Source organism: Stigmatopora argus, chromosome 8 (genome assembly GCF_051989625.1).
Source record: "Stigmatopora argus isolate UIUO_Sarg chromosome 8, RoL_Sarg_1.0, whole genome shotgun sequence".
NCBI lineage: Eukaryota > Metazoa > Chordata > Actinopteri > Syngnathiformes > Syngnathidae > Stigmatopora > Stigmatopora argus.
The window spans coordinates 3,616,213-3,632,212 of NC_135394.1; the positions used below are offsets into that span (position 1 = coordinate 3,616,213).

General features: G+C 37.3%; 1 protein-coding gene across 2 annotated transcripts; it reads left to right on the forward strand.

Moving 5' to 3' along the window:
- Nucleotides 1-255: 255 nt before the first annotated feature.
- Nucleotides 256-14,443, forward strand: efcab7 (EF-hand calcium binding domain 7). 2 transcript variants are annotated; one of them, XM_077607208.1, is made up of 13 exons: nt 256-596; nt 1,935-2,146; nt 2,307-2,393; nt 3,481-3,676; nt 4,865-4,953; nt 7,198-7,339; nt 8,892-9,001; nt 9,332-9,495; nt 11,077-11,210; nt 12,231-12,379; nt 12,477-12,686; nt 13,024-13,131; nt 13,258-14,443. In XM_077607208.1, exons 1-13 carry the CDS (start codon nt 467-469, stop codon nt 13,336-13,338), a joined length of 1,812 nt encoding a protein of 603 aa, XP_077463334.1. In that variant the 5' UTR covers nt 256-466; the 3' UTR covers nt 13,339-14,443. The 2 variants fall into 2 exon arrangements, with proteins under 2 accessions (XP_077463334.1, XP_077463335.1); XM_077607209.1 differs by having other exon boundaries at nt 7,201-7,339.
- The last annotated feature ends 1,557 nt before the right edge of the window (nt 14,444-16,000 follow it).

Sequence of the window (16,000 nt, forward strand, 5' to 3'; positions counted from 1 at the left end):
TTCGGGCTGTCAAGATTAAAATGCAACATTCCCTCTAAAATTCAACATAAACTTAATCGTGTTGGAATCAAGATGAATTTTATTTTATGGCTGGCAAACAGGGAGGAACGCTAGTTTAGTGCGTTCCCGGACTTTACATTTGTTTCTTCCGTGTTAATTAGAGGTGAACACCAACCTCATCTTTGTTGACTCAGCAACAGGAAAAGGAAAAAAGAAATTACTACATTTGTTTCTTCCGTGCCGAATAGAGGTGAACACCAACCTCATCTTTGTTGACTTAGCAACAGGAAAAGGAAAAGAAACACTATGGCAGCAGACTTATTTTGCATACATCATGAAATATAATTACAAAGTGTGACCTTAGTTCTAATGTTATGATTGAGGAATATTTTCAAACCATGTCGTTGGAAAGATTCGTTCTGGAACAGAGGGGCGAAACATGATCGACAAATATCCCCAGTAAAAGATGTCTTACCTTGACTCTTCGGAGGCTACTGATGAGGAAGAGACTTTTTACATGCAATGCAGAGCTGCCTACCTCAGTGTGTTCAAATCTAGCTTGACAAATATCTCATCAAAACAGGAGTTATGTAGAGGTAAACCTACAAAATATTCGCAAAAGCTTGCTGCTATAGGTGATCTTGCATTATTCTCACTTTTTGTCAGTACCTTTCAAGCAAATTGCTTATTAAAAGCCCAGAATGTGCTTTTTTAAAGCTATTTGAGTTGGTCACCTGGATTCCTGTTAAAGAGGTTTTTTTATGATTGATGCATTGATGTTGAAAATTAGTTTATCATTTTCCAATAGTTTTCATTGTGTCCTTTGTGCATTTGGAATGGGGAACAGTGTGACTTCACACTAGTGATGTCCTGATCCAATACTCAGTATTGGTATCGGCGCCCAATATAACTATTTTTGGAGTCTCAGAAAGTATAGGATTTGGTGACAAAATCGAATCCGACCCTGTAGTCCAGGGGTGGTGAACAAGTGAGACCCAAACAACCAAAATTGTAAACTGTGAAAGTCAAAGAGCCACACCTTATGTCAGATGCAACATAAAAAAAATCCAATCTGCCAAATTATTTTTTAAATATAATTTTTTATTTGTTTTTAATGGGCCCTGATGATTTTGAGTGTTTTTAAGAAGAATAAAAATAACAGAAACATGAAACGAGGCAAAGAGCCACAGTATATATACAAAATCTGATAAGAAGCAAAGAGGCACATGCTTGCCAGCCCTGGTGTAGCGGCATGTGTTTTCAGTTCTGTCATTCTTTTTGTCTGCTGTAAATCAAACAACTAGGCAAACACGTCTGCTAGGTAGAGCTATACATCTCTTTATTTATCTTCATTAACAGATCATCATGTATATTGTAAACGGAGCATTTCTTGACTTCACTACAAAGTTATTTATCAGCTACTGTTTACACTGTATTATTTCTATTGGTCTAAATATTTGGGCATTAGTTCAGTATCAGTAAACATATCTTGAGAATAATCATATTGATTGGAAGTCAAAAAATCAGTATCCGTATTTCACACTACCTACTTCACACACATCTTTTTATGCAAGTCATTGCATTAAAAAGTATTGCAGTGAGTATTGCGCATGGTGCACATAGTGATATTTCAAAATCCGGATTAAATCATTAGCCAATTGTCACCTTTTTAGATTTTGAATTTCAAATGCTAATGGACACAACAAATTTATTGCTTAAATTTAATATAACGATGTAAAGTTTTACTGTAAATTTCCCAAAACATCATGATCACTAAATTAATATCACGTTACGAAATATTGTGTCGTACATGAAGACATGCATATTAAAGCAAGAATAATTATAGTATTAAAAATAGTAAAATTCTCTTAAACACTCTCTTTTCTTATTTCATTGTATGTTGTGTTGGTCATCATATTATTATTTTTTTCTAGTTCTACAATTAGCTGGTCGAAATCCCTCTCAAGCCACTCTTGATGAATACTGGAGCCCAGGAACAAGTCACATGAACTTTGACGATTTCTGTGACATACTGAGAAGTGAGTGGAAAACTGAAAACAAAGATCTGATTGGAGCTTTCAAAAAGCTGGATGCAAATGGGAATGGCTATATCTTGCACAGCCAAGTGGAAAAAGTCCTTTCAACTGTGAGTTACTACCTATTTTATATTACACATGCACAGCTTTTCTGATTTACGATATCCAAGAATATGGAATTCAACATTCAGAGCGAGTATACATTTTGATAAGTAGCATTATGGTATAAAAATATGTTGTTTTGGTGGTTAAACATGTTTAACCTTACAGGGAAGAGACAAAATGACATCTCAAGAGGTGAAAGACATATTATCACTAAGTGAAATCAACAACGATGGCAAATTCAACTATGTTGAGGTAAGGTTGAACATTGTACATCTTTTCAATCTGCCACTTTTCCATGAGACATTTTGATTTCTTTCTGTCTGAAGCTTAAAATTGTGATCTGTGCAGAAGCAGTCATATACAAGACTTTTCATTTGTTTTCACAGGCATAAGTCTAAAACACTATCAATCAAACTATGAGGCACATCGAAACATTTCTACACACATTCATTCATTCAATTTCTGAACCACTTTATCCTCATTAGGGTCGCAAGGGGTGCTGGAGCCTATCCCAGCTGACTTCGGGCCAGAGGCCAGGTACACCGCGAATCGGTGGCCAGCCGATCGCAGCGCACGAGGAGACAGACAACCATTCATGCTCACACTCATACCTAGGGGCAATTTAGAGTGTCCAATCAGCCTACCATGCATGTTTTTGGAATGTGGGAGGAAACTGGAGTACCCGGAGAAAACCCACACAGGCTCGAGGAGAACATGCAAACTCCACACAGGTGGACTGACCCAGGAACAATGTTCCCTCTAATTTTTTTGTTTGTCTGGGCAGAAAGACAACCTCCCTGACCACACTGAGTACCCGGTGTGAGCAACATCATCATTGCTCGCTATGGGCACACACCAGTATCACACCTGCCATAAGCAGGTGCATATCTACTACACAAATGATTTAGTAATAATAAAATGTAATGATTAATATCTATGAATGCGCGGCCTGGCGGATGAGTGGTTCCTGCGTCGGCCTCACAGCTAAAAAAAAATAAAATTGAATTAAATTGGGATTTTATTTTGTGCACTCCATATGATTTGCTGTGCGCAGAGAAGACGAGAGTAATGCGCAATTGCGCACACGCGCAGCTTAGAGGGAACATAGCCCAGGAAGCTAGAGTTGTGAGGCCGACGCGCAAACCACTTCCATTTCTACACAGATTTCTCAGAAAAAAAGTAATTGACAGGAGAAAAAAATATTCTGTTTTGTATATTATCAAGAACCATGATCATGTGTTATTGGGGAAAAGGAAATTATCATGCTTTGCACGTAAGCAAACACTCCTATATAATTGCTTACCATCTTTTATTCCAATATCCTAATTTTTGCTTTCAGTTCTGTAGACAGCTTGTGTGCACTGTTGACAAATGTCAGACGGCCTCTTTGGTGAAGCTACAGTCTGATGCCAAGTTGAAGAAACAAAACTTTGGCAGTCATCACGACAGCTCACCAAAACCCTCCATAACATCACCAACTCTACCTCAGCCTCTAGAAACAACTTCACCAGATCCAGACGTCACACTTCGGAAAGGTAATAGAATAACTTCTTGATTTAGATCATCATTTCTGGAGCGATCAGATTGACAAACACTCATCTACATGACAGAGAAGCACAAACTTGAATGGCAGTGTTTTGTCCCCAAACAACATGTTTACATATATTGATCATGGAACTACTGACTCACCCCTGAAAGATGAAGCCATCAAAAGTTTACAGAGCATGGTATATAAACAGAGACAAACAGAGATCCAGCAAAGACAATCTTAGGACAATCCTATTGTCGAGTGATAGATGGGATTGATCTTAGTGGTCAGTCTATGTTCCTCTTATTGATTCAGAGGAGCCCACCACTACTCACTTGGAAGAGGATGAGGGATTTGAAGGTGGTCAGGAGGAGGACCCAGACCAACAGCTACTGCAAAAACAAATGAGTTCCCACACAGTAGTCAGGATTATCACATTATTGTGCCTCTCCCACATATTGATTTATCCTTATTACATTTTTAAAAAAGAGCTGACACAATGTGCTATTCTGTTGCACATGTTTCATGTGTTGTTCTTCCATCTTGAAAACAGTTGGGTTGCTCATTTGGATATACATTTGTCAGTTTATTTTAACATTTATCCTAAATAGGAATCATACACACTGTATTTGATGGTTTATCCATTTAATTGATGATATATATATATATATATATATATATATATATATATATATATATATATATATATATATATATATATATATATATATATATATACTTTTTTTTAATGTTTATTTCTAGTCCTAAATGTTAGCGAAATAGGCATCCCGACTTGCAGTGTCATATTTCTGTAGCAGGTCGATTAGGGCTACAGAATTGACGTATGTAGACAAATGGAAGCATAATTTCTCTATTTACAAATAGTCAACCTCCTAAAAACACACAGTAATTTTTTTGTTTAAATCATCCACTCATGATACTGGCCATCGCTGGTAAAATTGCCTACATCTTCAGTTAAACACTTGCCATTCTACCATTTTGATTATTGTTGTTTGTAAATATTATATATTCAACAAATGGTTCAATTTTTTTTTATTTCCTGAAAAATCTTAAACAATGACTCGGACTAGAGTGACGTGTTTAGACCTTAAGAAGAAAAAAGAAAGAAAACAAAAAAACATTCAGGTTTTCTTTGATTTGTATAGTTATTTAAGATGAATATTTGTATTCACAGACAGCCGTCCATCCTCTCGCCCATCTTCCGCTCGCAGTAGACGATCATCCCTGTCAAATTCAATCACTCCAACATCCAGCACAAGCAAGGTCGGTAAAATACCAGCGCCTTTGTCCATCTGTAACACATTCAGCAATTAACAATCCTGTGAAAGCTATCCAAAATATTGGAACAACCATAGGTATTAGCGCACCTAAAATAAAGCAATAATTATTCCTCTTTCTATCTCTTGATTTTCCCTAAAGTATCTAATCACACTTACTAAAATGTGTAAATTATCTAAACATTTTGCATGAATTATTTTAAATTATATGCATTGCTCTGTGCAAGATGACATTTATTTGTGTGTAAGAGAAAATTAGCAATAACTATCATAAAATCGCAGCTGTTTGCCATGTTGCCATGCCATGTTTCTTTTCTGTCTTCTAAGCTTGGGTTCAGATTGTTTACTGTACCTCAAATGGAAAATATACTATAAGATGACCCAATTTCTTTATTTTGTCCCATGACAGTGTCATTTGACATGTTCAAGTGTCCATGAATTGTGTTTCCTATGTGATGTCTCATAGAGGGTTAACACTTTTTAATTGTTATTTGTACTATGGATGGTACAATATATTAAGTGGTTTAACTTCTAATTACAGTAATACCTTGTTTATCTCACTTAATAGGTCCCAAGACCTGCCACAATAGGTGAATAATCGCGATGTAAGGACAGTGTTTTTATGGTGTGTATATTTAGGTGCTCGGACGTTTGGTCGCCGGACGTTTGGTCGCCGGACGTTTGGTCGCCCGGACGTTTGGTCGCCCGGACGTTTGACAAAATGACAGCGAGTTTACTGTTGAAACCAGCTCTCAAAATTATATTCATGAGAGAGAGTTTAATATCTAAATATCTACTGTTGAAACCAGCTCTCAAAATTATATTTATGAGAGAGAGAGTTTAATATCTAAATATCTACTGTTGAAACCAGCTCCCAAAATTATATTCACCCGGGCGACCAAACGTCCGGCGACCAAACGTCCGGGCGACCAAACGTCCGGGCGACCAAACGTCCGGGCGACCAAACGTCCGGCGACCAGACGTCCGGCGACCAAACGTCCGGCGACCAAACGTCCGGTCATGGTATATTTAATATTATTTGGAATTTTAAAAGCCTCTCTGTACTATTATTTAACTCCCGAAGCCAAGGGTAGACACTGTCCTCTAGTGTCTAGTCAAATAACCTCCAATTGTGACTTGCCTTTTTTTCCTCATTTTATGTTTGTATTATTGTCCCTACATTGTAGTTAACCTTTCATATATATTTGTGGTGAATCCGTGATGGTTGATCCGCAAAGTGAAGAGGTTTTACTGCATATGTGGTGGCGAGTCGGTTTATTTTGGTGTGCTCGAGTACACAGTGTACATTAGACCTATGGTAGCAGGTGCTTGTTATTAATCTGCAGGCCCACTCTCTCTCGTGGGGAGTAGTCTTCCCGACCCTGCAGTCTGTTTATTGGGGCCTATTCAACGTTGATAAATACAGACTTTTCACATTGCACCAGGCATTCCAAACTATCAAGAGTCTAGTTTGGTGATATTATGTCTTTTGAGATTCACTTGTTCATTTTTTTCTACACACAAGAAAAATGTTTATTATAATTTCAATGTAGTAATACTTACTCAGTTTTTATGTTGTCATAAATCTCTCAGAAAGGAAAATATCTAATAACGTGTCAGTGCTTTTTGCTCTTTATGTTTGGACAGTGAACCAACACATTCACAATAGGTACTGCTCTGAAGGAAAGAGATCTGAAATGTTGTGTAACATGTCTGCCCTCCTGTGGATGAACATGAGTATAACGATGCTAAAAGGCTGCTGTACCTTTAAGACAAATCTCTCTGCCAATGAAATAATCACGATTAACGTTGATCTTCACCTGGATTTGAATTCTGTCTTCTTTATTTTACAACAATCTTATGGTACCAACTCTGTGGGAATTGATTAGGCATGACCATTTTGTCTCAAGAGTCTTTATACGCATGCGTGGATAAATCATACTGTTATTATTTTATTATATTCTAACTCCTGCTCCAGTTCTTGGAGGTCTTACGCCGCTGTGAATACCTTTTTTTCATACAATTTATGCCCTCTCCAAGCTCATGGTTGACTGATCAAAAAATAAATTTCCTCTATCATAAGTATCTAATCCAATTATATATAGTGTTAATTCATTTGAGGATGTTTCCACATCAAACTGTATATTAAATTATTCCTAATCACATGTTGCTGTTGATCCTTTTAAGATCGGACAGTTCATTGCAATTCATATTTTGTTTCATTATCCAGCAGTGTCATCAGAGTTTCATGAGGGGATGTTTCTTTCTGGATGTGGATGGAATTATCAACTCACTGCAGTACCAGCTGCATCTGCCAGAGACCTCTAACGTTACTCTAAGCATTCGGCCTATGATCCTCAACCAAAGAGACGGTAGGAAGGCAGTTGTAGTACCGTTTTTTTCTCGCATATACGCCGTATTTGTCGCTAAAAAATGATGACTGATAAACATTTTAGGATTGAGTAGTCCTGTTGGATGGTTGAGACAGAAGGAAAGTGAAAATAACTGTTTTATGATCCATCACCCTCTTTCTTGCCTGACAAGTCACCACTGACACAAGTCAGAATTTCCTTTTCTACTCTGTCTTCCGCCTTCTTTTAAAATCTGCCTAAATATTTCATCTTGGGGGATGTCTTTTTTAAATCTCCAATGCCTAACATTTTCAAGCCATCCCCATGTTTAAGGCCATTTTTTTCACCTTAAAGATTAAGCATAATGCTTGTTTTGAATGTCTCCAATTCAGAAAAAATATTTATTTGATTTACAGGACAGTTATGTACCGTATTTACTCGCATATAAGCCGCATTTGTCGGACAAAAAAATGATGACTGAATCGAGAGCACAGCTTATATGCACACAAATTGGACTTGACATGCATGAAACTGTAAGGTGACAAAGACGAATCGCCATATCCCAAGACAATGCGTACGATATGGTCATTTATTTCAAAATAGAGAAAAGATAAACTGATAAAATGCTAAACAAAATTTATTTGGACGTCTATGAATGGAATTTAAGAAAAAAATTAAACCGTATCTTGGATAAAACGTGAAAAAAAACTCACTACGGACATACTTCCTGGTTGTACTGCTCACGTGACTTCCTTTTTGAATTTGTCTACGTGAAATCCAGCAGACGATCCGTTGGATTCATACAGTATCTCAGAAATACCACGTGCGATGATTTTTCTTAAGATTTTCCCCTCAAAGTAACACATTTGTACTGCCTATTAAAACCATAAAGATGGAGGTGAAATTTGTGAATCATAGGGCATCTTATACAAGAGAAATTGTAAAGTTCAACGATTTTAAGGCAATTTTACGGGTATAGCTCATAGGCGGAGGCGGATAACATGCGAGAAAATACGGTAGTTATAATTATCTGCCGTGCTATTTCAGTTGAGTATAGTGTAGTATGGCATACCAAAATCAAAATTGAAAAGCCACCAAATTACATTTCGGTTTGAGTAGTGTTTCAGTGAATTACACTGCAAATACACCAACACCAATTTTGACAACATTGTTCAACATTACATATAATGTAACGTTCAAGCTGTGCTAGCATTACAGCTCTTCTTATCTGTTGGCTTTGCCATAATAATCTTTAGAGCAGCCTTTTCTTTGTGAATCCACTCTTGCGATAAAAGTTTTAGTTGGGGAAACTCATTATGGTGGTGTTAACTAAGTTAGTCCTGTTTCATTGTAGTGGCCAGAAACGCAAAATTACTTTTTTGTTGATAGTGGGCCGACGCCTTAAAATTCACTTTACTTGGTCATTTTTTTTCCACACTTAATTGATAGCTGTGTGTTCTAGAGACCCAACTATTGGAATAGCCACATCCATAATATAAAGAAAACACTGAGAATATAACTTTTTTTTTACTGATCTGGATTCATAAAACTAAGTTTCTGATTTATTTTTAAGACAAGCCTTCCCCTTGGATGAATGTGGACACAGCTCTTTTTGTGATGTCAACCCGTGATACAGAAGAGGAGTCAACACTAATGTGTTTCACCTGTTCAAAGGATAAAGAAGTAGGTTTGATGAAAATATGAAACACGTCTGTCACAGATGTATAAGAAAATTAATTCTAAAAAACATGCGCTGGTGCATTTCTTGTGTTTTTGATTCACAGGAATTCCAGCTGTGTTTTCATTTTAGAGAGTGTGACAGTGTTTAATGCAAAATGCCCCCAGAATCGAATCACAGTACTTTCAGGTTTTATTTCAGCTGTAGAGAAGACAATTTTCAAATGAAAATTTTGTTTTCATCAAACACTAGGTCACTTTTTTGGTGTTTAATTTTGCTGTGGTTAAAAAAAACTGTGGTGGATTCATTTTGTCGTGTGTAAAAATGTTTTACAGAAGTACTTTTGGAAAGGCGAACTAAAAGCCGGGACATACTATCTATTGCCTTTCTCCAGCGGCTGTAGATTGAAAAAAAGGAGCAAAAAGAACGTCTTAATTAAATCAATAGAACTTGTCTACAAAACGGACACTGGAGAACTCGACTTGACCAGAGAGTTTCGGTAATTGTGTTTTCTTGTTTGTTAAGGTTCTAAACTTACCGTATTTTCTCACATATAAGCCGTATTTGGAACTAAAAAAATGATAACTGAATCAAGGGTACGGCTTATATGCGCATAAGAGGTACATAGTATAGCCTTGCTATACTCCTTTTCACCAGTAGATGTCAGCAAATTAACATTTACTATTTGTTGATTTGAATTACTAACTTCCTTATGATATTGACCCTAATAATGCGTTTTGGATTCAGACAGTATCTCAGAAATACCACGTGCAATGATTTTTCTTAAGATTTTCCCTTCAAAGTAACACATTTGTACACCCTATTAAAACCATGAATATGGAGGTGAAAATTGTGAATCAGGGGGTGGCCTATACGCGAGAAATTGTCAAATTCAACCATTTTAAGGCAATTTTAAGGGTGCGGCTTATATGCTAGAAAATACGGTGGTTTTATAGTATTGAGACTCAGTATAACATGGATGAAAGCAGGACAATATGGCTTGTTTATGTTCATTGTCAATGGCCAAGTTGGTTTTGGAGTTTGAGTGCATACAGTAATACCTTGACTTACGAGTGCCCTGACATACAAGGAATTTGAGATACGAGTAAAATTCCGAGCAAATATTTGCCTTGAGATACGAGACAATTTTTGAGATACGAGTATACAAGACAGCCAGGTGGCTGAGACGCGAGAGGCTGCTTATGGGAACAGCTTGGCACTGTCTTTCTCGCCGCAACTCCCTCGGGTAAAGAAACCTTCAAACAATGGGCGGAGCAGTGCGGTAGCGAGGAGGAGGTGGAAGAGGGTTGTGCCTCGCTACAAAGGCAATCAAATACATGTTAGCAAAGTGGCAAGAGTTTTCTGATTTTATGGAAAAGAGGCACCCAGACAAGTTGGCAAGTGGTCGTGCGTTATCCCATTGTGAGGACATTTGTGTGCGTCATTTTCAGAATATTTTGAAGGAAAGACAAAAGCAAACAACCGTCAATAGGTTACTTTTAAAAACTCCGGCTGAAAGGCGAGGAGGCGAGGAAAAAAGAGGCAAGGAGAAGAAAAGTAAAAATAATTTAAAACAAATTTAGAATTAAGTTGAGTGTAAAGTTAGATTAAGTTTATTTTCGAGTGTCTGTATTTTAATCCAAGTTGATTTAATGATTTATTTGTTTATGTTATGTTACGAGCGCGTTGCCGTGCAAAAAGTCTCTCTCCGCATTGTACTGAATAATGTCTCTTTTTAGTATTCAACATTATAACCACTAGATAGTTATTAGTTACTCTGTTAGTAGATGGCGAATTAGAACAAATAAAATGTTTTTCCATTCCAATATCCTGTTTTTTGGTGTTTTTTTAGAGGGTGGGAACGAATTAATTTGTATTTAGTTTATTTCTATGGGAAAAGTTGATTTGAGGTACGAGTAAATCGACATGCGAGCTCGGTCCCAGAACACATTAAGCTCATATCTCAGGGTATTACTGTACAGCCTCTACAATGATGCCTCTTCCAATTAGTTGTGCAAAAAAAGAGGTCAAAAGTGTAGTAGTATACATATTGCAGTAAAGACATACTTATCTGCCGTAGGGAGGCGCTGTCGGAGATATTTGACATCATAGACCTGGATGGTAACGGATTGCTCAGTCTCGAGGAATACAATTTCTTGGAGCTGATGATCAGCGGAGAGGAGTGCAAGTTGGGGGCGTGGGAAAGCTGCAAAGGTACAAAACATTCATTGAAATTCACAATTAACAGTGGTTTTGAAGGTCATTTGACACATACTTCTAGATCGATGTAGTACTTGTGAGTGCTGGGAAACAATGTTACCACAATGGAGAAAAAAGGAAATTCACTTTTCACAAAACCTCCCTCCATTTTCTTCCTAACTCTGAATACATCACACTTTTTTAAAGCTGCTTGTACATAATGTAATGCAGTTTGTGCACTATTGTACACAATGCAAACACATAGTATGTGGTATATTATACATATTCATTCATTCATTTTCTGAACTGCTTATTCTCACAAGGGTCACGGGGGGTGCTGTAGCCTATCACACCCAACTACAGGTACCAGGTGCGGGACACCCAGAATCGGTGTCCAGCCAATCGCAGGACACAAGGATATGGACAACCATTCATGCTCACACTCATATATATATAGGGGCAGTTTAGAGTGTTCAACCAGCCTACCCTGCATGTTTCTGGGATGTGGGAGGAAACCGGAGTACCCGTAGAAAACCCACACAAGCTCGGGGAGAACCTGCAATCTCCACACAGTGAGGACCGATCTGGGATCGAACCCTCAGCCCCAGAACTGTGATTCTCACACGCCAACCACTTAATCGCTGGGCTGCCCTTAATTTTAACTAATTATTATAATTAATTATTCCTATGATTACTTTTCAATACTGTTGATCATATCAAGTGTTTGCAAGATGATCACAACTTTGCTGACTTTCATCCTACTTAGATTCACTGTTGAGAAACCAATGTTCTAGATGATGACAATGGTATCATACAAAAGTGATATTTAATTCTTTAGACAATTTAACTATGATGCTCTGGACCATACTTAGAGAATGCGACGGAATCCTCTTGCAAAATGTAGTGCCAAAAGACATAACAATTAATGGCTTTTAGTGAAAAAAATCCATTTTGCATGACATTTCAAAAATGCAGAAATATAAATTCCAGTTCTTAACTATACGGAAATCACATTGGAATCTCTTATGTCTATAGAAAACTTTGACATGAGAAAGAATCAACTAACTAAACAGGGGTTCATGGAGCTGAATCTGATGGAGGCGACAGAGAAAAACGGAGACTCTGATGACCTATGGACCCTCGTGGAAACCATGGGCTACAACCGTATGCTGGAGCTTGTCGAGGTGGTTGTTCATTAGAAGACAAAAAATTAAATTATACTAATAATACACTGATTGACAATGTTTTTCCCCCTCTTAACTTTAACTCGTGCTTCTTCAGGCTTGTCCATTTCAGATTGACATCGAATGTGAGAGCACACAGCCGTCAATTCACCCACTCAAACTGGACTCTGGGCTCAAAATTCTGAATCAGGCCATGATGAAGTCCATCTCTTTAGAAGGAGCAGTCAAACAACTAAAAGGACAGGACAACGTGCTCATCTACACCTACAAAGGAGAACACAGGATATCATCTCTCATTATTAACAAGGTAGACCATTACATTATTTTTTGTTTTTGTTTTTAAGTTTACATAATGATTTATTTGATTTATTTCAAATAAGATCTATGTCGGCTACTTTCATTTGTGGTTTTAAATCATACTTCGATTAGATTTACTAAAATGTGACCGCAGTCTGATCAGTTCAGTGACTGAAATCAGAATTCATGCAACAATTCTGTCCATTTGTATTGCTCAAAAACAGGTGAAATAGCTAGAGAACTATTTTTTTATGTCGTGCCCTGGGTCGGAACTTCGGCTGCCTCCCCGAGGAGATATACTAATTTACTCACCAGTTTTATTCTTATTTTATTTTTTGCTGGTGCAGTCTAACCAAAAAGTGACAATTCGTATCAACAACAAGCACAACATCAACTGCTGCAGCAGTAGAGGCCTTAATATGTTTGCTATTGAGGTGCCGGCCAGGACCAAGATGGTAAGACATTTCCCTATTTCAAATCTTGCTTTATCACAGTTAAATCCAAGACTTCATGAATTCTGATGTTGTTGATTGGCTTTTATTGTGTATTTGAGCCGTCAGTCATGTGTGCTGTCCCATTAGGTTTGCCAACATGTTCTGCCCACCAGTGAAAAGCAGGAGTGGACCTACAACTGTACTGAGACATTATTACCCACTAAATAAAGCTACTACATGGACATTGCTGCCCTTCTCTCCTCCTGACAGCTGGATGAAAAAAAAATGATAATAGGCAAAAGGTTTCATCAAGTTTTCTTCTTAGTTGAAAGAAATCTTGCATCAAGAGCCCTAGTTGTCTTGCTTTTGCAGCTATTTGTGATCATTCCGTTCTGGTAATGCAGCGTAGTGTCTGCTTTGGGCATACTGTCTTGCATTGGCAATCAATTGCATGCCTCTCTCTGCACAACACTCTAGTTTGAACTTTACATGCCCTCGGCCTTTTCGGTTGAGTCTTGACCTACTATTTATATCTTATAGACCATTCTTTGCCCTTTGACATTATCTGCTGAAACAGTAGAAGCAGCAACCTAAATGTCATTTGGTATATGAGATGTATTTTATGCCACTGCCTGCTTTTCCTTCTCCAGCAGGTTTATCTTACACCCATAGCTGTTGGCCCATATTGTGTTGTGTAGGTACAGTAATCGGTGCGTGCCAAAGTACTTCTAAAGTCTAAAAGGAAGATTTTTTTTTACATTGAACAAATTACTATATTTTGCATACTCGTAAGTCGCACCAGCCAAATAACGCACAATGAAGAGGAAAAGGTATCTGTATGTCGCACTGGAGTATAAGTTGCATTTTATGGAGGGCATTTTTATTTTTTATTTTTTTGATCAGAAACCAAGAACAAACATACTTTAAAGTAAAAATATTTAAATGGAAAAGAACAGGCTAAATAGGCACCTGTTTAAGTAACATTTACGTTTTTTGGGTTAACTATAGCCTAAAAAAAGTCTTTCAGTGTTCAGACAGGTGAAAAAAAACATAGGTCCTTGAAAAAAAGGGTGACTTATAGGCCGTAAAATACTGTTCTGTTATACTGCAGCGTAGAAGTACTTTGTTATTGGCTTGACTTCTCAATGTTGTTTATAATATTTACTTATATTTTACCACTTATATGAACTAGATGTAAGGTTAAATGAATTGATTTTGTGTATCTTAGATACCTTAAATCCTTGTTAAAGATTTGTGCAACAACAGGGTCGATGTTCAACTTTGCCCAGTTTATGATGAATAAACAGACTGTGATGCAACAGGTAAACGGTAATGGCTTCCGGACTATTTCTCAACATTTCACACACTTGAGTGTGTAACAGGATATAATTTTGACTTGGTAATTACATAGTTAAAGATTTTATTAACCCAATAAACATTATTGTATTGTTGTTTTATTCATCTTTGTTTCCCATACTTGTCAATTACTCCCCTTATTAAAGATTGCAATTTCCCTTATCAAATGATTAAAAAAATAATTAATAAAAAAAACACAAGTGCAACGCGGCACAGATTAACTCACATAGGGCGCACTTAAAAGTCTAAAAAAATCCCCAAATTGAATGGGGTGCCCAATCAGTTGCCTTTTGTATGCACTAAATTCAAGATTCTGTAGATGTCGCTGTATGACGCTGACAGCTTGATTGTCTGGGTACATTGCTTGCTGACACACTATTTATGTAGTGAAAAGGCAGACAGACGGGTGAAATGGGAATGCGCATGCACATATGCTTAAAGCATGATAATATTAGCAGTCGGCGATGACTTATTTGTCTGCTACCAGTGACCGAGACAATCCGGATTACATCCGAAATGGGTAAAATGAAATCGGTTTTACAAAAAACGTGCTTCAAAAAAATCTCATACAAAAGTTGTTATACGTTGTACACAATTTGAAATGATAAAAAATATGGGAATAATGTATACATTGACAGGTATGGTTTCCCCCATTTCTGTGTAATCCACCAGACCTATCATATGTATCATATTCTATCATACGTATAAATGCATTCTATTGTGAAATGGTCTGTCACTTAAAATAAGAAAGGTGATCCTAAAATAAGGTTGTATTTGATTAACTTTAATCATTAGGAATAATGTCCACATTTTCATTCATTCATTTTCAGAACCACTTTATCCTCATTAAGGTTGCGGGGGGTGCTGGAGCCTATCCCAGCTGACTTTGGGCACGGGGAAGGGGACACCCTGAATTGTTGGCCAGCCAATCGCAGGGCACGAGGAGACAGACCACCATTCACGCTCAGACTCATACCTAGGGGCAATTTAGACTGTCCCACCAACCCACTATGCATGTCTTTGGAATGTGGGAGGGAACCACAGTACCCGGAGAAAACCCACGCAGGCCCAGGGAGAACATGTAAACTCCACACAGGTGGACCGACCTGGATTCGAACCCAGGACATGTACTACACATTTTACACAAGAACTGTAATCCACATTTATTATTATTATTTTTTAAAGACCAAATGAGCATATATATATATATATATATATATATATATATAGAGAGAGAGAGAGAGAGAGAGAGAGAGAGAGAGAGAGAGAGAGAGAGAGAGAGAGAGAGAGAGAGAGAGAGAGAGAGAGAGAGAGAGAGAGAGAGAGCGAGAGAGCGAGAGAGAGAGCGAGAGAGAGAGAGAGATTATAGATAATACATAGAGATAATAGATTTTATATATATATATATATATATATATATATATATATATATATATATATATATATATATATATATATATGCTCATTTGGTTTATATGGTTTGCAATAACTTTAATTTGATGGGCATTTATTCATTCAAATTCTATTTTCAGCA

Coding starts and splice junctions, on each gene's coding strand:
- efcab7 (XM_077607208.1), top strand. CDS start 467: ATGTCTTACCTTGACTCTTCGGAGGCTACTGATGAGGAAGAGACTTTT. Junction 9,496..11,076: donor GACTTGACCAGAGAGTTTCG/GTAATTGTGTTT, acceptor TATCTGCCGTAG/GGAGGCGCTGTCGGAGATAT. Junction 13,132..13,257: donor TGCCGGCCAGGACCAAGATG/GTAAGACATTTC, acceptor CTGTCCCATTAG/GTTTGCCAACATGTTCTGCC.